The sequence below is a fragment of the Anomaloglossus baeobatrachus genome, chromosome 6 (genome assembly GCF_048569485.1).
Source record: "Anomaloglossus baeobatrachus isolate aAnoBae1 chromosome 6, aAnoBae1.hap1, whole genome shotgun sequence".
NCBI classification, from domain to species: Eukaryota; Metazoa; Chordata; class Amphibia; order Anura; family Aromobatidae; genus Anomaloglossus; species Anomaloglossus baeobatrachus.
In genome coordinates this window covers 51,629,180-51,650,761 of record NC_134358.1, presented here as the reverse complement: position 1 = coordinate 51,650,761, position 21,582 = coordinate 51,629,180, and the positions used below count along the sequence as shown (strand labels likewise).

The window sequence follows — 21,582 nt, the reverse complement described above, 5'->3', positions numbered from 1 at the left end:
GGTCGTTCTCTAAGCCCTCGGCCTCGTCCACTAACTCAGCCAAGGACCAAAAACCCAACTGGCGCACGAAGCCGCGTCCTCAGAAGACGCAGGAGCTGCTGCCACTAGGGCAGCCTCCTCTTGACTATCTGGCCGCGCCAGCATCGTCCTTGGTCGGTGGCAGGCTCTCCCGCCTGGCGACATGTGGTTTCAACACGTCTCCGATCAGTGGGTGCGGAATATCATCTCCCACGGCTACAGGATAGAATTCTATCCAGCCCGCCAAACAGATTTTTTCTGTCAACTCCCACCTGCTTCAAGGCCGCCGCCTTCTCTCAGGCCGTGGCATCCTCGCAGGCCAACGGAGTAATTGTACCGGTTCCCGCCTGGGAACGGTTCAGAGGTTTCTACTCAAATCTCTTCCTAGTCCCCTAAAGGGACGGTCCTTCCGGCCCATCCTGGATCTCAGGCTTCTCAACAAGCATGTTCAGGTGCGGCATTTTCGCATGGAGTCTCTGCGATCGGTCATTGCCTCAATGACCCAAGGAGATTCCTTGCATCCTCGACATCAGAGATGTCTATCTGCATGTGCCAATTGCAGTTTCACACCAGCGTTGGCTACGTTTTGCAATCAGAGAGGAACATTTCCGATTCGTGGCTCTTCCCTTCGGGTTAGCCACAGCCCCTCGAGTATTCATCAGGGTCATGGCAGCTGTGGTTGCGGTTCTGCACCTCCAAGGGTTGGCATCCCTTTTCCTGGACGGCCTTCTAGTCAAGGCTTCATCCAGTGCAGACAGTCAGCGGAGTGCTTCGCTCACTCTCGCCACTCTAGTCCAATTCGGGTGGCTTGTCTTTTCCCAAGTCCACTCTGACTCCGACCCAAAAGCTCACGTACCTAGGGAATGCAATTCGAGACTCTGCAGGCACTTGTGAAGCTGCCCTTAGTAAAACAGCAGTCCCTTCACTAGCGGTGCGCTCTTTGCTGAGGCCCCGCCGTCTTTCCATCAGGCACCTAATGCAGGTGCTGGGTCAGATGGTGGCGTCAGTGGAAGCGGTTCCCTTGCTCTCCGCTGTTGGGACAGACTTCCTCCTTGCACTGGTTAGTGGCTCTGTCGCCACAGACCAGGGGCTCCCTTCAGTGGTGGCTTCGGCCCCTCTCTCTTCAGGGACGCTCCTTCCTGGCCCCGTCCTGGGTGATCCTCACCACGGATGCCAGTCTATCCGGCTGGGGAGCAGTATATCTCCACCACAGAGCGCAGGGCACTTGGACTCCGTCCGAATCAGCCCTCTCGATCAATGTGCTGGAAATCAGAGCTGTGCTTCTAGCTCTCTTGGCCTTTCACCAAGTTGGCGGGCAAGCACATTCGAGTCCAGTCAGACAACGCCACTGCGGTTGCCTACATCAACCACCAGGGCGTGACACTCAGCCGCCTGGCAACGTTGGAGGTTCAACGCATCCTTCAGTGGACGGAGGATTCCAGGTCCACCACATCCGCAATCCACAACCCAGGCGAGTAAAACTGGGAGGCAGATTATCTCAGCCGTCAAACCGTGGACAGCGGCGAGTGGGCTCTGCACCCGGCAGTGTTTCGGTCAATCTGTCGCACTTGGGGCACTCCGGAAGTGGATCTTCGCTCCCACGATCCTCAGGCCTTGGCAGCAGACGCGCTGGTTCAAGATTGGTCCCAGTTTCGTCTGTCTTACGTGTTTCCCTCTCTAGCTCTTGCCCAGAGTCCTGCGCAAGATCAGAATGGAGGGCCGTCGGGTCATTCTCATTGCTCTAGACTGGCCCAGGCGAGCTTGGTACCCTGACCTGTTCCATCTGTCCGTTGAGGTGCTGTGGCATCCCCCGGACCGTCCAGAACTTCTCTCACAAGGTCCGTCTTTCCGCCAGAATTCTGCGGCTCTCAGATTGACGGCGTGGCTCTTGAGTCCTGGATCTTGACGACTTCTGGTATCCCTCCTGAAGTCATCTCCACTATGACTCGGGCTCGGAAGTATTCCTTGGCCAAAATCTATCACAGGACCTGGAGAATTTTCCTGTCCTGGTGTCTCCCTTCCGGCCAGGCTTCTTGGCCTTTTTCCTTGCCGACCCTCCTGTCCCTTCTACAGTCCGGTCTGCAGCTAGGACTAACCCTCAAGGGACAGGTCTCGGCTCTGCCAGTGTTGTTCCAGCGGCGTATGGCCCGGCTGGCTCAGGTCCGCACCTTCATACAGGGCGCATCTCACATCATGCCGCCTTCCGGCGGTCTTTGGATCCCTGGGACCTTAATCTGGTCTTCACGGCTTCCAGAAACCCCCCTTTGAGCCTCTTAGGGAGGTTTCTTTGTCTCGTCTTTCACAGAAAGGGGTCTTTCTGGTGGCCATAACTTCCCTCGGGAGAGTCTCTGATTTGGCTGCACTCTCTTCGGAGTCACCTTTTTTGGTTTTTCATCAAAACAAGGTGGTTCTCCGTCCGACTCCGGACTTTCTTCCCTAAGGTGGTTTCTCTTTCCACCTTAACCAGGACATTTCCCTGCCTTCCTTTTGTCCGGCTCCTGTTCATCGCTTTGAAAAAGCGTTGCATACTCTGGATCTGGTGCGGGCGCTCCGGATCTATGTGTCTCGCACCGCTGTTCTTAAGCGGTGCACCTCTCTTTTTGTGCTGACCACAGGTCGGCGTAAGGGCCTCTCGGCTTCTAAGCCGACCCTAGCTTGTTGGATTGGGTCGGCCATTTCCGATGCCTACCAGTGTACTCGAGTGCCTCCCCCGCCGGGGATCAAGGCACATTCGACCAGAGCTGTCGGTGCCTCTTGGGTTTCAGGCACCAGGCTACGGCTCAGCAGGTCTGTCAGACTGCCACTTGGACTAGTCTGCATGCCTTTTCGGAGCACTACCTAGTGCATGCTCATGCTTCGGCAGATGCGAGCTTGGGCAGACGCACCCTTCAGGCGGCTGTCGCCCATTTGCGAAGTTAGGTTTCGCCTACTTCTCAGTTTTCTGTTTATTCCCACCCATGGACTGCTTTGAGACGTCCCATGGTTTGGGTCTCCCATAGGAACGATGAAGAAAAAGAGAATTTTGTTTACTTACCGTAAATTCTTTTTCTTATAGTTCCGTAATGGGAGACCCAGCACCCTCCCTGTTGCCTGTTGGCAGTTTCTTGTTCCGCGTGTTATCACCGGCTGTTGTTGTAGACAGAGGCTCCGGTTGTTCCGGTTCTTGCTCTATCTCTACTTGTAAGTGGCTACTCTCCTTCAGCTTTTGCACTAAACTGGCTAGATTTGGTCATCCAGGGGGTGTATATGCTCGGAGGGAGGAGCTACACTTTTTAGTGTAGTACTTTGTGTGTCCTCCGGAGGCAGAAGCTATACACCCCATGGTCTGGGTCTCCCATTACAGAACTATAAGAAAAAGAATTTACGGTAAGTAAACAAAATTCTCTTTTTTTACCCCCTTCTTTCTTTCTTTCTTTCTTTCTTTCTTTCTTTCTTTCTTTCTTTCTTTCTTTCTTTCTTTCTTTCTTTCTTTCTTTCTTTCTTTCTTTCTTCTCCCCCCTTCTTTCTTTCTTTCTTTCTTTCTTCTCCTCCCTTCTTTCTTTCTTTCTTTTCCCCCTTCTTTCTTTCTTTCTTTCTTTCTTTCTTCTCCCCCCTTCTTTCTTTCTTTCTTCTCCCCCCTTCTTTCTTTCTTTCTTCTCCCCCCTTCTTTCTTTCTTTCTTTCTTCTACCCCCTTCTTCCTTTCGTTCTTTCTTTCTTCTCCCCCTTCTTTCTTTCATTCTTTCTTCTCCCCCCTTCTTTCTTTCTTTCTTCTCCCCCCTTCTTTCTTTCTTTCTTTCTTCTCCCCCATTCATTCATTCATTCATTCATTCATTCATTCGTTCATTCGTTCTTTCCTCTCCCCCTTTTTTCTTTCTTTCTTTCTTCATCCCCTTCCTTCCTTCTCCCTTCTTCTCTCACTGACAGATTCTCAGTTAGATCATTCTGCAGGCAGCCATGTACATTAGAAACAAAAAACTTTCAAAGTCTAAACCCTGCAAAATTTCTGTTGAAACTAAAATTGCAAAACTTATTTTAGCGCAGAATATTTGTGCTTAGCAGGATTATATTTGCCCTCCAAGGTGTCAATATTTTTTAAGCCTTTGTATATTTTTAATGAATTTTTGGTGCAGAGAAAGCTGCCGGATGTTTGTTGATGTTGTATTTTCTGTCTTTCTTCTCCTCTTCCCTCCATTATCCTGTTTCTTTGTTTTGTGGTCCCCCCCCTCCAGGTGACCCACTTCTGTCTACCTCAGCTTCTCCCGCTCCTGAAGCACACCACGTCTTACCTCCATGAGGTGTTTGAGTTTTACGAGGAGATCCTCACCTGCCGATACCCGTACTCCTGCTTCAAGACCGTATTTGTAGATGAGTCCTATACGGAGGTCAACATCTATGCATCCATGAGTATTTTCAGGTTGAGTTCTTTTTCTAATTATTTTTTATTTTTTTTTGTATTTTATATGATACTCCAATTAGCGGGAAACCTCCTGTAACATAACACTTTTTGGGTTCACCGGGCCATGTTGCGATGGTTGGTGAGGGCAGGTCTGCACTTAAAGGGGTCGGCCGAGTCCTCAGCAGACGGCAAAGATAACTGGCAAGATGCCCCCCAAAAACGCAGCATCATAGCTTGCCATTAAAGCTCATGTCCAGTTGTCCACAAATGCTATTATCCTGCTGATATAGGGTTAATCTGCAGGTTATACATTTCTGCCTGGCCACTTTATGGACAGTGTGACTATCGGGAGAAAATTAACTTTATTCTTCCCTGGAGCTGCCGGTGTGTCGGTGTGGCTATAGTCGTCGCTTTACATGCCCAGGCACTTTGACAACTTGCTTTGCACAGATTTGCTACTGAGCGAGCTGTCAGTCAAGGAACTGGAGCGTGCTTACAGATGCGCCCTGCACGCCTCCATGACTGAAAGCTGTGGGTACTCTAAAGGAAATAAGTTCATTTTCTCCTGGGAGCTGTGTTTTCTGTAAGGCAGCTCCATTGATCAGCTGATTTGAGCAGCGCGTCATCAGATGTCTTATGGCGTAAACCGACGACTGCTACCAATCATTGGCCGCAGTGGTTTGGTGGAACAGTGACATCACCGCATCCTGGCTATAGGCTTGGACCACCTTTTTGGGCAGGTCTGCAATGGTGCCTTTGTAATGCAGCCTGGCTGCAATGTTTCCCCATAGCTCAGCTGACCTGTGGATGGGAGGGGGTCTCTGTAAATGACGCCTCCTTACCTAAGGTGACCCCTAACAATGTGTGTGCGGCATCGTACCCTCCCTTCTGCCTCCCTACATTGCTACCTCTGTCCCTGCGATGGCTGTGATGAGAAAAAAAAAAGTTAAACTTACAAATTTGATATAGTTATTTAATTTTTTTATTTTTCTGTTTCTGCAGTACTAACTTATTGCACAGCGCCCTGATTATCGACCAGACGCCGCTAACCAGAAGATGTCTTGCGGAGGCACTTGCCGAGCAGTTCTTCGGCTGTTTCATATCTAGGATGTCATGGTAAAGTGAGACCATTCTCCCTATTCTCCTCTATTACCACTTAAAGGCGCTGTCTCCTTTTAAAGGGACACTGTCGGCACAGAATGACTGTTCAAACTACGCACAGGAGCTTGACGCATCAGGGCGGGGCCAAACATATAAGTGCACGTTCCCGCCAACTTGTTTTCCACCTATCTCTGCCTTTCTTTGTAAAGTTAGAGCTGTCAATCAAATTGGGAAAGGCGGGTAAGGAGTTTAGCAGGAAGGTGCACTTGTATGTTTGGTCACAGCAAGGGTGCACTGAGCGCCTGTGCCTGGTTTGGACAGTCATTCTGTGCTGACAGATTCCGTACAAGATATGTCATTGCAGATATTTCTGTTTTTTTTTTTTTTTTTGTTTTTTTTTTTATTATTTATTTATTTTTTGTATTTTATTAGTTGATATTTCTGAGATCACCAGATAATATCTGACCCTCTGCTACAAATGTCTCCCAAATAAAAGCGAGCGTAATAGGCTGTAGTGTAAGTCCCTGCTATTACTGTGATGTGGTAATGGCTGCTCTTTCCCCCCTCAGGTCTGATGAGTGGGTGCTGAAGGGAATCTCTGGTTACATTTACGGGCTCTGGATGAAGAAAACATTCGGTGTAAATCAGTATCGGCACTGGATCAAAGAGGTGAGGAGACCTGTGCTTTATAACATTTCAATGCAATTTACTGGAGGGAAGGGACGCTACCTAGTATCACAGCAAGAGTGGATGTGGTGGGCGACTCCAGAGTATCCCTGGAGAGGGGGCACGGCTCCACCGAGGATCCCTGGAGAGGGGGCACGGCTCCACCGAGTATCCCTGGAGAGGGGGCGAGGCTCCGCCGAAGATCTCTGGAGAGGGGGCGCGGCTCCACCGAGTATCCCTGGAGAGGGGGCACGGCTCCACCGAGGATCCCTGGAGCGGGGGCACGGCTCCACCGAGTATCCCTGGAGTGGGGGCACGGCTCCACCGAGTATCCCTGGAGCGGGGGCACGGCTCCACCGAGTATCCCTGGAGAGGGGGCACGGCTCCACCGAGTATCCCTGGAGCAGGGGGCGAGGCTCCACCGAGTATTCCTGGAGCGGGGGCGCGGCTCCACCGAGTATTCCTGGAGCGGGGGCACGGCTCCACCGAGTATCCCTGGAGCGGGGGCACGGCTCCACCGAGTATCCCTGGAGCGGGGGCACGGCTCCATCGAGTATCCCTGGAGCGGGGGCACGGCTCCACCGAGTATCCCTGGAGCGGGGGCACGGCTCCACCGAGTATCCCTGGAGCGGGGGCACGGCTCCACCGAGTATCCCTGGAGCGGGGGCACGGCTCCACCGAGTATCCCTGGAGCGGGGGCACGGCTCCACCGAGTATCCCTGGAGCGGGGGCACGGCTCCACCGAGTATCCCTGGAGCGGGGGCACGGCTCCACCGAGTATCCCTGGAGCGGGGGCACGGCTCCACCGAGTATCCCTGGAGCGGGGGCACGGCTCCACCGAGTATCCCTGGAGCGGGGGCACGGCTCCACCGAGTATCCCTGGAGCGGGGGCACGGCTCCACCGAGTATCCCTGGAGAGGGGGCACGGCTCCACCGAGTATCCCTGGAGCGGGATCGCGGCTCCACAAAGTATCCCTGGAGAGGGGGCGCGGCTCCGCCGAGGATCCCTGGAGAGGGGGCGCGGCTCCGCCGAGGATCCCTGGAGAGGGGGCGCGGCTCCGCCGAGGATCCGTGGGGGGGCGGCATGACTCCGCCGAGTATCGCAGGTTAGGGGATGACGGGTGACTCCAGAGAGTGTAAAATATCGGATGCTATATAGATGGTAAAAAGGAACACATGGACCAAAAATAGATGAAAATCGGATACAACACACTGATGAGAAACAATGTTTATTTCCAGTATGCAAAAAAAACCAAACCGTGTACAGTTATGTTAGCGAAAGTGACCCGAGGGCGTGTAGTGCACAAACCAAGCGCCTCTCCTAATATGAAGGCACTGAAAGTCTGCTGAAGACGTGAATACGCGCTGTGGAGCTGAACTGGATTGTGCATCATTGCATTAATGACTGTCACCACAAGGGGCAGTGTGACCCGCCTTCTCTTAAGCTTTCCTCTGTGGATTCATTACTTTATGGCTTTGTTTGTCTATTATTCTTCATTTATTGGTTTGGTCGCCCGAATTTAATCTGAGTAATCCGTGTTCTGTTTTCTAGGAACTGGATAAGATTGTAGCCTTTGAGCTGAAAACCGGCGGCGTCTTACTGCACCCTATATTCGCTGTTGGAAAAGAGAAGGATAAGTACGGAACTTTCTTCTTTTTTTTTTTCTTTCTTAAAACTTGTTCGTCCGCAAACTAAACCTGTTGAGAGCTGCAGTATAGACCGTGCAACACTTAGGCTAGTATTATAACAGTTTTCATGAAAAAAGGGGAGTTACAGTGAACCATATTACAACCTCGTGTTCTCACGTAATGATCCCCCAATTTCTTTGTCGCTCTATTGGGAGACCCAGACAATTGGGTGTATAGGCTATGCCTCCGGAGGCCGCACAAAGTATTACACTCAAAAGTGTTAAGCCCCTCCCCTTCTGCCTATACACCCCCCGTGCTCCCACGGGCTCCTCAGTTTTTTGCTTTGTGCGAAGGAGGTCAGACACGCACAGCACAGCTCCACAGATTAGTCAGCAGCAGCTGCTGACTATGTCTGTTGGAAGAAAAGTGGGCCCATATAGGGCCCCCAGCATGCTCCCTTCTCACCCCACTCTTGTCGGCGGTGTTGTTAAGGTTGAGGTATCCATTGCGGGTACAGAGGCTGGAGCCCACATGCTGCTTTCCTTCCCCATCCCCCTCAGGGCTCTGGGTGAAGTGGGATCCTATCGGTCTCCAGGCACTGAGACCGTGCTTCATCCACAACTCCTGTGGAGCCTGCTGGATAGGAGCCGGGTACAGTTCAGGGACATGGCCCTGCTACGTGAAGGTACTCTATATCCCTGTTGGGACCGCGCACGGCAACACCTCAGCTTTGCTGGGTGTGCTGGTGCACCGGGGACCGCGGCGCTGACCGGGTTCAACTTTGCCATTACACACTCAGCGTCGCTGAGTGTGTTTATATGTAGGGGCTACCGCGCTAACCGCCGCTGCCATGGGAAACTGCGGCGCGGCTGGGACTTGTAGTTCGCCGGGGACTTCAGCGTCGGCAGCGCTTTTACGGCGGCCACGCGTATACTCGAGTCCCCGGCTTGCTTGCGTCCTAGTTTCCCTTTCTCCCGCCCTCAGCCCTGACAGGCAGGGGGAAGGGCGGGACGCTGCACGGAACGGGCAGCACTGAGGGCTGGAGTATGATTTCCATACTCCACCCCCCTCACTGTGCACAGTGTGAGCACCTCGGCCACGCCCACGGCTCCCTCCTCTCGTCAGGACGCCGCAGCCATTTCTGTCAGCTCCTCCGACGCTGCAGAGGGGGACAAACCCTGGGAGACCCAGACACGGTCTCTGGTGGCCTCATAACCGCTTTAGGCGGATGGTAAGCAGCACCTGTGGTGCTAGCCCCATGGTGCTGTAGTGTATTGCTACATTATTTGTTTATAGTATATATTTTACACTGTATGTGCACAGTTCATTCTGGCTATATACCCTAGTGTGTTACTCAGGGAAAACAATAGCATGGCGCCCACAAAAGGCAGGGGTGCCAAAACACAGGCTTATTATGCTGCCTGCGTCGCTTGTACGACCCAGCTGCCGGCAGGTTCCATTGACCCTCATTGTGTGCAATGTTCGGCCCTGTGTCACAAAGGGACTCTGTTGAATCATTGTTCCCTGGCCCCCCTCAGTTGGACCAACAATGTCCTCCCGGGGTATCTCATACATCCCAGGCTGAGGGTTCTGACTTAGACCCCAGCCCCAGACCGACTAAGCGGGCTCGCTTAGAATTTCCCTCGACATCGTATTGTTCAGGGTCTCAGCGGGGGGAATCTCTGGTTGATGATGCGGAGACAGCTGATCAGGATTCTGATCCTGAGGGCGCTCTCAATCTTAATACTCCAGACGGGGACGCCATAGTGAACGTTCTTATTGCGTCCATCGATCAAATGCTGGATATTTCTCCCTCAGCTCCTCCGGCGGAGGAGTCAGCTTCTCTTACACCGAGTATGTTTCTGGACCACTCTGATTTCAGAGAGGCAGTCCAGATTCATCATGCTTGTCCAGATAAGCGGCTTTCTAAGCGCCTTAAGGATACACGTTATCCTTTTCTCTATCGTTTCATTGGGGGACACAGGACCATGGGTTATGCTGCTGTCACTAGGAGGCTGACACTAAGTAAACATAAAAAAGTTAGCTCCTCCCTAGCAGCATACACCCCGAGCCGGAGGCGGGCTCAGATCAGTTTTTAGCTTAGTGTCGTAGGAGGCTGATGTGGGCCGTCTCGGCCCCCCTCAGCCATGTATGTTTTTGCGCTTTTTTATTTTATTTCGGCGCCGCTCATCACTCTCATACCTGTCGTCGTCTTCTTCTCTGCAGGTATTCGCTTCACTCATTCTCCGCAGCCCCGTGGGTACCGCTCCCCAGGGTCGCAGGGGCTTGAGACTTCGGGGCCCTCTCCCCCGCCCGTCCCCGTGGTACCACTCCCGGGGGTGCGCGTGTGGGCAGGGTGTTTTGTGGGCACCCCTGATTCGCCCTGAGGTATCACCCCAAAGGGCGTACAGGGGAATACAGCAGGGATGGAACCTCAGCAGCGTTTGTGATAGATGGGGCCCTGTCACGCTGCCTTCTCCTGATAGGGGGCTGTCTACCCCCATCATGATGCCTACTACCCTGCCTTCAGCACGCTCTCCCCCGGAGCCTTCCTGGACGAGCAGCGCTGTTCACAGGCAGGGCCAGGGAGCTCTGCCTGCACCGCATCCATCGCTGAGCCGGCGCCGCCGATTGCAGGTAGGATCCGACTTCCCTGCTCTTTCCCCCGGCCCCCTCCATAAATTTAGTCCCCGGCTTCGGCCTAGTCGCTCCTGCGTCCTAGCCACGCCCCCGCTGCATGCTATTGGCCGCCGGTCGTCTCCCTCTGTACCTCCCACTGCTCTGCCTCCTGGATGATGGTGGGGGCTGTGAATCCTCCGGGTTTTCGCGCCGGAATCCTGCTCCTCCCCCAGCCTCCTCCAGCGTCCCCTCTCCATTTTAGCCTGCCTCTGGTCCCCTGAGGCTGCAGCACGCCGGCGTTCTGAGTTTTCTGGCCAGCTCATTCCTGGACTCCACTTCTGGACTGGTGGGCAGCACGCAGGACCTGGGTAAGCTCTGCTCCTAAGGAGTAGCCCTCACTAGGTAGCATTCTCTGAGTTTAGGGACGAGTTAACCCTCTCCTGTCTCCTTCCTAGCAGCCACCAGGGAGAGTACCTGTGTGCACCATGCCTAAGGCTAAGCCCACCCAATCCAAGCAGGCCCCCTTTGCACTATTTTTTGCATGCTCCTCCTGCAGCTCCAAATTTTCCCAGGGTCAGGACGCCCCACTATGCTCCGTCTGTTCTACAGACGCGCAGCCTCCGCAGGACTCCGCGGCCGACGCTTCTGATACCGCAGACGCCACAGCGCCATATGCTGCAGGGCCCTGCGTCCCGCCCCCCCCCGACTGGCTAGCGTCCCTGTCCCAGTCCGTAGATTCCCTCTCTGAGGCTTCTCGGACCATCGCGCAAGCTCTACGCCTGCTGCCGACGCTCGCCCAGATTCCCGCAGACCCGGCGCAATTGCCCCCGGAGCAGGTGAGCCCCGTTGCAGGGTCCTCCTCTGCTGCTCAGAAACTGACCCGCCGGGTCTCGTCCTCAGACTCTTCCCAGGTTTCACCTTCATCCCCAGGTCCAGACCGTCAGTCCTCCAGGGAGGCTTCTGACTGCTCCGAGGATGATTCCGATGCGGTACCCCTACAGGACTCAGAGCAGGCGGCCGATATTCGGCACATGGTAAATAGCCTGATAGAAGCAGTAAACCAGACCTTGAAGGTACAGGTGGACCCAGTCTCCTCCCAGAGCACCCAGGTCTCCTTTAAGCGGGTGAAGCGGGCCCAGAACACATTCAGCGGACATCCAGAATTCGCTGAGTTACTGCGCAGCCACAGGCAACAGCCGGACAGGGTATTTACCAGCGGTAAGTCCATCGATTTGCATTATCCCTTTCCTGAGGGTCTTCGAAAGGATTGGGCAGGTTCCCCTGTGGTTGACCCCCCAGTCTCCCGCCTGTCTTCTCACACAGTCCTTCCACTCACTAACGGTACGTCTCTCAAAGATCCTACGGACCGTACTATTGACAGGTTGGCCCGTTCCGCCTTCGAGGCAGCGGGCTCATCCCTCTCTCCGGCCTTCGCCTCGGTTTGGGTGGCGAAGGCCCTGATGTCCTGGGCGGACACGCTACGCGGCGGTCTCCACGTCATTCCTACCAATCCGAACCTGGTTCCCATCGCCTCGCAGATTTCCCTCGCGGGTGAGTACTTGCTCAATGCAGCCCTGGCGTCTGCAAGTTGCGCGACCCAGGCCGCCAGCAACAATGTGGCCATCCGTCGAGCCCTTTGGCTCCGCTCCTGGAACGCGGATGCGGCCTCTAAGAAGTCATTAACTTCCCTGCCCTTCCTAGGGGAGCGTCTCTTCGGAGATAGGCTGGACCAGCTGATCTCCGATGCAACGGGAGGAAAGAGTACATCTCTCCCCCAATTGCGCCCCAAGCGCTTCCAGAATCGGCGCTCCACCGCTCGTTTCCGGTCCTTTCGCAGCTTCAGCTCCAATCCCCAGCCGCGGAAAAGCCGCTCTCCTCCGAGAGACAGGAAGACCCCGTCATTCAAGACCAATCCCGCCTGGCGTTCACGCCCCCGCCAGTCCACGAGATCCTCTTCTGGTTACCGCCGTCGTTCCTCCAAGTGACTCGCGGTCGGCGCGCAACAGCGCCAGACTTGTGGGAGGGCGCCTGTCTCGTTTTCAGCATGTGTGGATCCCCCTGACCGCCGATGCCTGGGTCAGAGAGATCATCACATCAGGCTACAAAATAGAATTCGAGGCAAAGCCACCGAGACGTTTTTTCCTATCTCGCCCTCCCGAGTCTACCGCGCGGGCTCGCGCGTTCTTTCACTCCATAGACTCCCTCCTCCGAACCGGAGTCGTGGTACCAGTCCCTCCCGCAGAGCGTTTCAAGGGGTTCTATTCCAACCTTTTCGTGGTCCCCAAAAAGGACGGCTCTGTCCGTCCCGTCCTCGACCTAAAGCTTCTGAACAGGTCGGTGAGACCTCGGCCGTTTCGAATGGAGTCACTCCGGTCCGTCATCGCGTCCATGGAGGTAGGCGAATTCCTGGCATCGCTGGATATTCAAGACGCCTATCTTCACGTCCCGATAGCCACCTCTCACCAACAGTTCCTCCGTTTTGCGATAGCGGAAGATCACTTCCAGTTCACAGCTCTTCCCTTCGGCCTCGCATCCGCACCCAGGGTCTTTACGAAGATCATGGCTGCTGCCATGTCCGTCCTGCATGCCAGGGGTGTCATGGTCATCCCGTACTTGGACGATATGTTGATAAAGGGCTCTTCTTTCGAGGACTGTCTTCTCGGGGTTCAGGTCACGATCGACACCCTTTCACGGTTAGGGTGGCTGATAAATCGGAAGAAGTCCTCTCTGATCCCGGCCCGTCGGATCACCTTTTTAGGCATGGTATTCGATACCATCCAAGGGCGAGTTTTCCTCACACAGGAGAAGATCTCCTCCCTACAACGAGGACTCCGCGCTCTTCGGCGTCAGCGCCAAGTGTCCATCAGGTTCGGCATGCGAGTCCTCGGTCGTATGGTGGCGGCGATGGAAGCGGTACCCTTTGCACAGTTCCATCTCCGGCCACTCCAGCTGGCCTTGCTGAAGAAGTGGGACAGATCTCCCTTTTCTCTGGACCGCAGGTTTCATCTTTCGCCGGAGACCCGCAACTCCCTCCGTTGGTGGCTCAATCAGCGCAACCTCGCATCAGGGAGGTCTTTCCTCCCGCTCCACTGGAAGATAGTGACCACCGACGCCAGTCTCCAGGGCTGGGGAGCAGTGTTTCGACATCACACAGCGCAGGGCCGATGGTCACCGAGAGAGAGTTGTCTCCAGATCAACATTTTGGAGATAAGAGCCATCCGGCTAGCCTTGCAGCAGTTTCGGCACCTAGTACAGGGTTGCCCGGTCAGGATCCAGTCGGACAATGCGACGGCGGTGGCGTACATCAACCACCAAGGCGGCACAAGAAGTGTCGGGGCGATGCGAGAAGTCAAGAAGATATTGCACTGGGCCGAGTGTCATCACTCCCTGATCTCAGCGGTACACATCCCAGGCGTGGACAATTGGGCGGCGGACTTCCTCAGCAGGGAAGGCCTCGCCTCCGGAGAATGGTCCCTCAACCGGGAAGTCTTCAACCAGATCTGCGACAGATGGGGAGTTCCGGACGTGGACCTAATGGCCTCCCGGTTCAACCGTCAAGTTCCGCACTTTGTAGCGCGGTGCCGCGACCGCTTGGCTTTAGGAGTCGACGCCCTCACCCTGTCATGGAGCCAGTTCAGTCTCCCGTACATCTTCCCTCCGCTCCCTCTAATTCCGAGGGTCCTCAAGAAGATCAAGGCGGAAGGGATACCGGTCATCCTAGTGGCTCCGGACTGGCCCAGGCGAGCATGGTTCGCGGAACTAACTCAGCTCCTCGCAGACGCTCCGTGGCGCCTTCCAGACCGTCCAGATCTCCTGCAGCAGGGGCCTCTCTTCCATCAGAACTCACAGGTCCTAAATTTGACGGCCTGGCCATTGAATCCTGGGTTCTAGCTAAGGCTGGTTTTTCCTCAAGAGTGATTCAGACAATGATTAGGGCCAGGAAGCCATCTTCATCAAAGATTTACCACCGCACGTGGAAAGTTTTCTTCAGGTGGTGTGAAGAGCAGAATATTTCTTCTCCTCTCGCCTTCTCCCTTCCTTCCCTGTTGGCATTCTTGCAGTCAGGCCTAGATGCGGGTCTCTCGCTCGCAACACTAAAGGGCCAGATATCGGCGTTATCAATCCTGTTTCAGAAGCCACTGGCCGCTCGTTCACAGGTTAAGACCTTCATCCAGGGAGTAGCCCACCTGGCACCGCCGTACCGTCGGCCTCTAGAACCGTGGGACCTTAATCTAGTCCTAGGGTCACTTCAGGGCTCCCCATTCGAGCCCTTGCGAGAATCTTCCCTGTCTCACCTGTCTTGGAAGGTGGTGTTTCTTGTTGCCATCACTTCTATTTGCAGGACGTCAGAGCTGGCAGCTCTCTCTTGTCGTTCCCCCTTTTTGATTTTTCACCAGGACAAAGCGGTTCTCCGTCCAGATCCCGCTTTTCTCCCAAAGGTGGTCTCCCCGTTCCATCTTAACGAGGAAATCATCCTTCCATCCTTCTGTCCTGGCCCCTCTCACAGCTTGGAGAGGTCCTTGCACACCCTGGACCTAGTGCGTGCACTTAGAATTTATGTCTCCAGGACCGCGCCGTTCCGTAAGTCAGATGGTCTGTTTGTTCTCCCTTCTGGTCCCAAGAAGGGTGATTCGGCATCCAAGGCCACAATTGCCAGATGGATCCGTTCCGCCATATCAGAGGCCTACCGGATTCGGGACAAGTCTCCGCCGCGGGGGGTAAAGGCGCACTCTACCCGCGCAGTGGGCGCCTCTTGGGCGATTAGGCATCAGGCGTCGGCCGACCAGGTCTGCAAGGCCGCCACCTGGTCTAGCCTGCACACCTTTACTAGGTTCTACCACGTTCACACCCAAGCATCGGCAGATGCTATTTTTGGGAGAAAGGTCTTGCAGGCAGCAGTTGCGCACCTGTAATAGGGTGGCAGCATTCAATTATAGTGCAAGCCCGCCGAGGGAGGTTGTTGTTGTCTGCCTCTGCGGGTTTTTCGGTATTCCCACCCAGGGACTGCTTTTGGACGTCCCATGGTCCTGTGTCCCCCAATGAAACGATAGAGAAAGTAGGATTTTTGTGTACTCACCGTAAAATCTCTTTCTCTGAGTCTTCATTGGGGGACACAGCACCCACCCTGCTTGGTTTTTTGGTTGATTCAATTGCATTTGCCTGCTATTTTTTCAGTGGTCTTATGTTCATAGACCTCTTGTTTGCACGGCTGCATTGTTTTAGTTACAACTTGTGTTTATGTATGGTGATTCTGGTACTCCTCCTACTGCTTGTGCACCAACTGATCTGAGCCCGCCTCCGGCTCGGGGTGTATGCTGCTAGGGAGGAGCTAACTTTTTTATGTTTACTTAGTGTCAGCCTCCTAGTGACAGCAGCATAACCCATGGTCCTGTGTCCCCCAATGAAGACTCAGAGAAAGAGATTTTACGGTGAGTACACAAAAATCCTACTTTCCCCCTGACGGGGTTAAAGGTTGGACTCAGTGTCCCAAAGTGGATCCTCCAATCTCCAGACTGGCGGCTAGATCCATACTTGCAGTGGAAGAGGGGGCCTCGCTTAAGGATGCCACTGACAGGCAGATGGAGCTCTGTTTGAAATCCATCTATGAAGCTATCGGAGCTTCTTTTGCCCCAGCATTCGCAGCCGTATGGGCGCTACAAGCTATCTCAGCAGGTCAAGCGCAAATTAAACAGCCACATGCACGGCCGCGCCACAAGTGGCATCCATTACCACCCAGACCTCGGCAATTGCGTCTTACGCTATTATTGCTGTCCTGGACTCTGCGAGCCGTACGGCGGTCGCGGCCGCCAATTCGGTGGTACTCCGCAGGGCCTTGTGGCTACGGGAATGGAAGGCAGATTCTGCTTCCAAAAAAGCGCTTAACCAGTTTGCCAATTTCTGGCGACAGGCTGTTTAGCGAGCGTCTGGATGAAATCATCACACAATCCAAGGGAAAGGATACATCCTTACCCCAGTCCGAACAGGACATACCCCAACAGAGGAGAGGGCAGTCGAGGTTTCGGTCCTTTCAGGGCGGGGCAGGTCCCAATTCTCCTCGTCCAAAAGGTCTCAGAAAGAACAAAGGAACTCTGATGCATGGCGGTCTAAGTCACGTCCTTAAAAGGCCACCGGAGGCGCCGCTAACAAAGCGGCTTCCTCATGACTTTTGTCATCCTCTAGTAGCATCCTCGGTCGGTGGCAGGCTCTCTCGCTTTTGCGACACCTGGCTGCCACAAATAAAAGACCGCTGGGTGAGAGACATTCTGTCTCACGGTTACAAGATAGAGTTCACCTCTCGTCCCCCGACTCGATTCTTCAGGTCATCCCCGCCTCCCTAGCGAGCCGAGGCTCTTCTGCAGGCGCTGCGCACTCTGAAGGCAGAAGGAGTGGTGATCCCGGTTCCTCTTCAGCAACTGAGCCACGGTTTTTACTCCATCTTGTTTGTGGTCCCAAAGGAGGACGGGTCTTTCCGCCCGGTCCTGGACCTGAAACTGCTCAACAAACATGTAAAAAACCAGACGGTTCAGGATGGAATCCCTCCGCTCCGTCATCGCCTCAATGTCCCAAGGAGATTTCCTTGCATCGATCGATATCAAAAATGCTTATCTCCACGTACCGATTGCTCCAGAGCACCAGCGCTTCTTGCGCTTCGCCATAGGAAACGAACACCTGCAATTCGTGGCACTGCCGTTCGGCCTGGCAACAGCCCCACGGGTTTTTACCAAGGTTATGGCTACTGTAGTAGCGCTCCTACACTCGCAGGGTCACTCTGTGATCCCGCACTTGGATGCTGATCAAGGCACCCTCTCAGGAGGCATGCCAACGCAGCCTCGACGCTTCCCTGGAGACTCTCCAGGGTGTCGGGTGGATCATCAATTTTCCAAAGTCAAATCTGACACCGGCCCAATCGCTGACATACCTTGGCATGGAGTTTCATACCCTCTCAGCGATAGTGAAGCTTCCGCTGATCGAGCAGTAGTCACTACAGAAAGGGGTACAATCTCTCCTTCAAGGCCAGTCACACCCCTTGAGGCGCCTCATGCACTTCCGGGGGAAGATGGTGGCAGCAATGGAGGCAGTCCCTTTCGCGCAGTTTCACCTGCGTCCCCTTCAATGGGACATCCTACGCAAATGGGACAGGAAGCCGACGTCCCTCGACAGGACCGTCTCCTTCTCTCAGGCGACCAAAGCTTCCCTTCAGTGGTGGCTTCTTCTCACTTCATTATCGAAGGGGAAATCCTTCTTACCCCCGTCCTGGGAAGTAGTCACGACGGACGCGAGTCTGTCAGGGTGGGGAGCGTTTTTTTCTCCACCACAGGGCTCAGGGTACGTGGACCCAGCAAGAGTCCTCGCTTCAGATAAACGTTCTGGAAATACGGGCAGTGTATCTTGCCCAGAAAGCGTTCCAGCAGTGGCTGGAAGGCGAGCAGATCCGAATTCAGTCGGACAATTCCACAGCGGTGGCATACATCAACCACCAAGGTGGCACACGCAGCCGGCAAGCCTTCCAGGAAGTCCGGCGGATTTTGATGTGGGTGGAAGCCACGGCATCCACCATACCCGCAGTTCACATCCCAGGCGTGGAAAACTGGGAAGCAGATTATCTCAGTTGCCAGGACATGGACGCAGGGGAATGGTCCCTTCACACGGACGTGTTTCAGGAGATCCGTTGCTGCTGGGGGGTGCCGGACGTCGACCTCATGGCGTCCCGGCACAACAACAAGGTACCAATGTTCATGGCACGGTCTCAAGATCCCAGAGCTCTGGCGGCAGACGCCTTAGTTCAGGATGGTCGCAGTTTTCAGCTCCCTTATGCGTTTCCTCCGCTGGCACTGTTGCCCAGAGTGTTACGCAAGATCAGGACCGACTGCCGCCGCGCCATCCTCGTCGCTCCAGGCTGGCCAAGGAGGTCGTGGTACCCGGATCTGTGGCATCTCACGGTCGGCCAACCGTGGACACTACCAGACCGAACAGACTTGCTATCTCGAGGGCCGTTTTTTCCATCGGAATTCTGCGGCCCTCAACCTGACTGTGTGGCCATTGAGTCCTGGACCCTAGCGTCTTCAGGGTTATCTCAAGACTTCATTGCCACTATGAGACAGGCTAGGAAACCAACGTCCGCCAAGATCTACCACAGGACGTGGAAAATTTTCCTGTCGTGGTGCTCTGCTCAGGGTTTTTTCTCCCTGGCCTTTTGCCTTGCCCACTTTTCTGTCCTTCCTTCAATCTGGACTGGAAAAGGGTTTGTCGCTCTGCTCCCTTAAGGGACAAGTCTCAGCGCTCTCTGTGTTTTTCCAGAAGCGCCTAGCCAGGCTTCCACAGGTACGCACGTTCCTGAAGGGGGTTTGTCACATCGTTCCACCTTACAAGCGGCCATTAGGTCCCTGGGATCTAAACAGGGTTCTGATGGTTCTTCAGAAACCACCATTCGAGCCAATGAGAGATATTTCCCTCTCACGACTTTCGCAGAAAGTGGTTTTTCTAGTAGCAGTCACTTCTCTTCGGAGAGTGTCTGAGCTAGCAGTATTGTCGTGCAAAGCCCCTTTCCTGGTGTTTCACCAGGACAAGGTGGTTCTGCGTCCGGTTCCGGATTTTCTCCCTAAGGTGGTATCCTCCTTTCATCTCAATCAGGATATCTCCTTACATTCTTTTTATCCTCATCCAGTTCACCAATGTGAAAAGGATTTGCACTTGTTAGATTTGGTGAGAGCACTCAGACTCTACATTTCTCGTACGGCGCCCCTGCGCCGCTCGGATGCACTCTTTGTCCTTGTCGCTGGCCAGCGTAAAGGGTCACAGGATTCCAAATCAACCCTGGCTCGGTGGATCAAGGAACCAATTCTCGAAGCTTACCGTTCTGCTGGGCTTCCGGTTCCCTCAGGGCTGAAGGCCCATTCTACCAGAGCCGTGGGCGCGTCCTGGGCTTTGAGGCACCAGGCTACGGCTCAGCAGGTGTGTCAGGCGGCTACCTGGTCGAGCCTGCACACTTTCACGAAGCACTATCAGGTGCATACCTATGCTTCGGCGGATGCCAGCCTAGGTAGACGAGTCCTTCAGGCGGCGGTTGCCCACCTGTAGGAAAGGGCCGTTTTACGGCTCTCTTACGAGGTATTATTTTACCCACCCAGGGACTGCTTTTGGACGTCCCAATTGTCTGGGTCTCCCAATAGAGCGACAAAGAAGAAGGGAATTTTGTTTACTTACCGTAAATTCCTTTTCTTCTAGCTCTAATTGGGAGACCCAGCGCCCGCCCCTGTTTTTTTGTGTACACATGTTGTTCATGTTGAATGGTTTCAGTTCTCCGATATTCCTTCGGATTGAAGTTACTTTTAACCAGTTTATAATTCTTTTTCCTCCTTCTTGCTTTTGCACCAAAACTGAGGAGCCCGTGGGAGCACGGGGGGTGTATAGGCAGAAGGGGAGGGGCTTAACACTTTTGAGTGTAATACTTTGTGCGGCCTCCGGAGGCATAGCCTATACACCCAATTGTCTGGGTCTCCCAATTAGAGCTAGAAGAAAAGGAATTTACGGTAAGTAAACAAAATTCCCTTCTTTACCCAATATATGCATACTCCTCAGTATCTTAAAACAATGTGATGCCACACAATGGAGTTATTTTATGCTCACTTTATTGAAAATATATATTAAAACAATCACCAACACATATAGTGAAAACATACTAATGATACAAAGGCTAAAAAGTAGTCCTGCTGTGTAGTGATCCGAATACAGCAATAATAATACACCTGCATTTACTTTAATTAGGGATAGTGTACTCACTCACGCAAATAGTTAATAATCAGAGGCTATACCCATATAATGCAGGGGATCTAAAGTACAACCCCCCCAGGGGTCTGAGCATCAGGTACACCGTGATGAGTTGTGCAATGACAAACGCTATCAGAGATTAGTCATGCAGTCAGGGTAAAGAGCAACATTGCAGCAAGCAAATGTATCAGAACATACCGGATTAGTCAGACGACTGGGGGTGTATCCAGGATCACAAGCCCGAAGCGCTTTTCGGCAACCTTTCTCAAGGGCCGATACACATCAGGTTCACATTTCCGTTGTTTTGCATCAGTCACATGCGTTGCTTGACGCATGTGACTGATGCATTGTACAACGGATGGCAAAGAACAGAATTAATTGTCGGACTCCGTTGTGTGCGGGGGGGCGGAGCGCGAGGGGGGCAGAGCCGAGCGGTGCCGTGGCGCTGAGGACGTCAGTGCCGCGGGCACTGCAGGACTGGGGACAGGTGAGAGTGTGAGAATACATGCGGAGTGCTGCAGGGGGGCAGAGCCGAGCGGGGAACTGTCGGCCTCCTTGTGTATCCAGGGTAAATATCGGGTAACTAAAAGCAAAGCACTTTTTGCTTGGTTACCCGATATTTATACTGGTTACCAGCATACACCACATAGCGCTGCCTCCCTGCACACGTAACCAGTGTAAATATCGGGTAACTAACCAAAGCGCATTGCTTAGTAACCCGATGTGTATCCTGGTTACGTGTGCAGGGAGCCAGAGAGAGCATGCGCAGCAAAATCCTACGGATCGCGCTGCTCAAAAAAAGTTACAGGCTGCGTTCCTTCCACCCCTCGGTCAGTCGTTCCACGGCTCATCAGTCGGGCGGAGGGTGCAACGCAGCATCATCAGTCACAATCCGCCGCTCATACAAGTCTATGGGAGAAACGGAATCCGCTAAACGGATTCCGTTGTTTACTAGAGCAGCGGATTGTGACTGATACAATTTAACGGAAGTGTGAACCTAGCCTTATTAGTATGCATTTTCTGCCGTTGCAGCAGCTTGCACCTGTTCACACTTGTCATTCTATCAGGAGGTGCTGGACTTTTTTTTAATATAATATTGTTTAAAATCCCATATATAAAACACAGCCTTTGGATACTAATACCTACAGGGACTTTTAAAGGGTTGTTCCCATCTCTATAGATGGACATTATCGTAGAGGGATTTTGAACACAAGCGCTTTCTTTATCGTTCCTTTGGGAGACCCACACCATGGGTGTTTAGCTTCTACCTCCGGAGGACACACAAAGTACTACACTAAAAGGTGTAGCTCCTCCCTCTGAGCTTATACACCCCCTGGTGAGCAGACCCTGCCAGTTTATCACTTTGTGTTCAGGAGGCATACATCCACACATGCATTCTCATATG

The 21,582-nt window shown here is 53.6% G+C and overlaps 1 protein-coding gene across 1 annotated transcript in view; it reads left to right on the top strand.

Moving 5' to 3' along the window:
• Nucleotides 1–21,582, top strand: part of TAF2 (TATA-box binding protein associated factor 2) — a 328,901-nt gene that overhangs the window by 57,382 nt on the left and 249,937 nt on the right. The window contains exons 6-10 of the mRNA XM_075316017.1: nt 4,035–4,143; nt 4,228–4,412; nt 5,397–5,510; nt 6,065–6,164; nt 7,714–7,799. Coding sequence (XP_075172132.1) covers nt 4,035–4,143; nt 4,228–4,412; nt 5,397–5,510; nt 6,065–6,164; nt 7,714–7,799 — 594 coding nt within the window. The remainder of the gene's footprint in view (nt 1–4,034; nt 4,144–4,227; nt 4,413–5,396; nt 5,511–6,064; nt 6,165–7,713; nt 7,800–21,582) is intronic.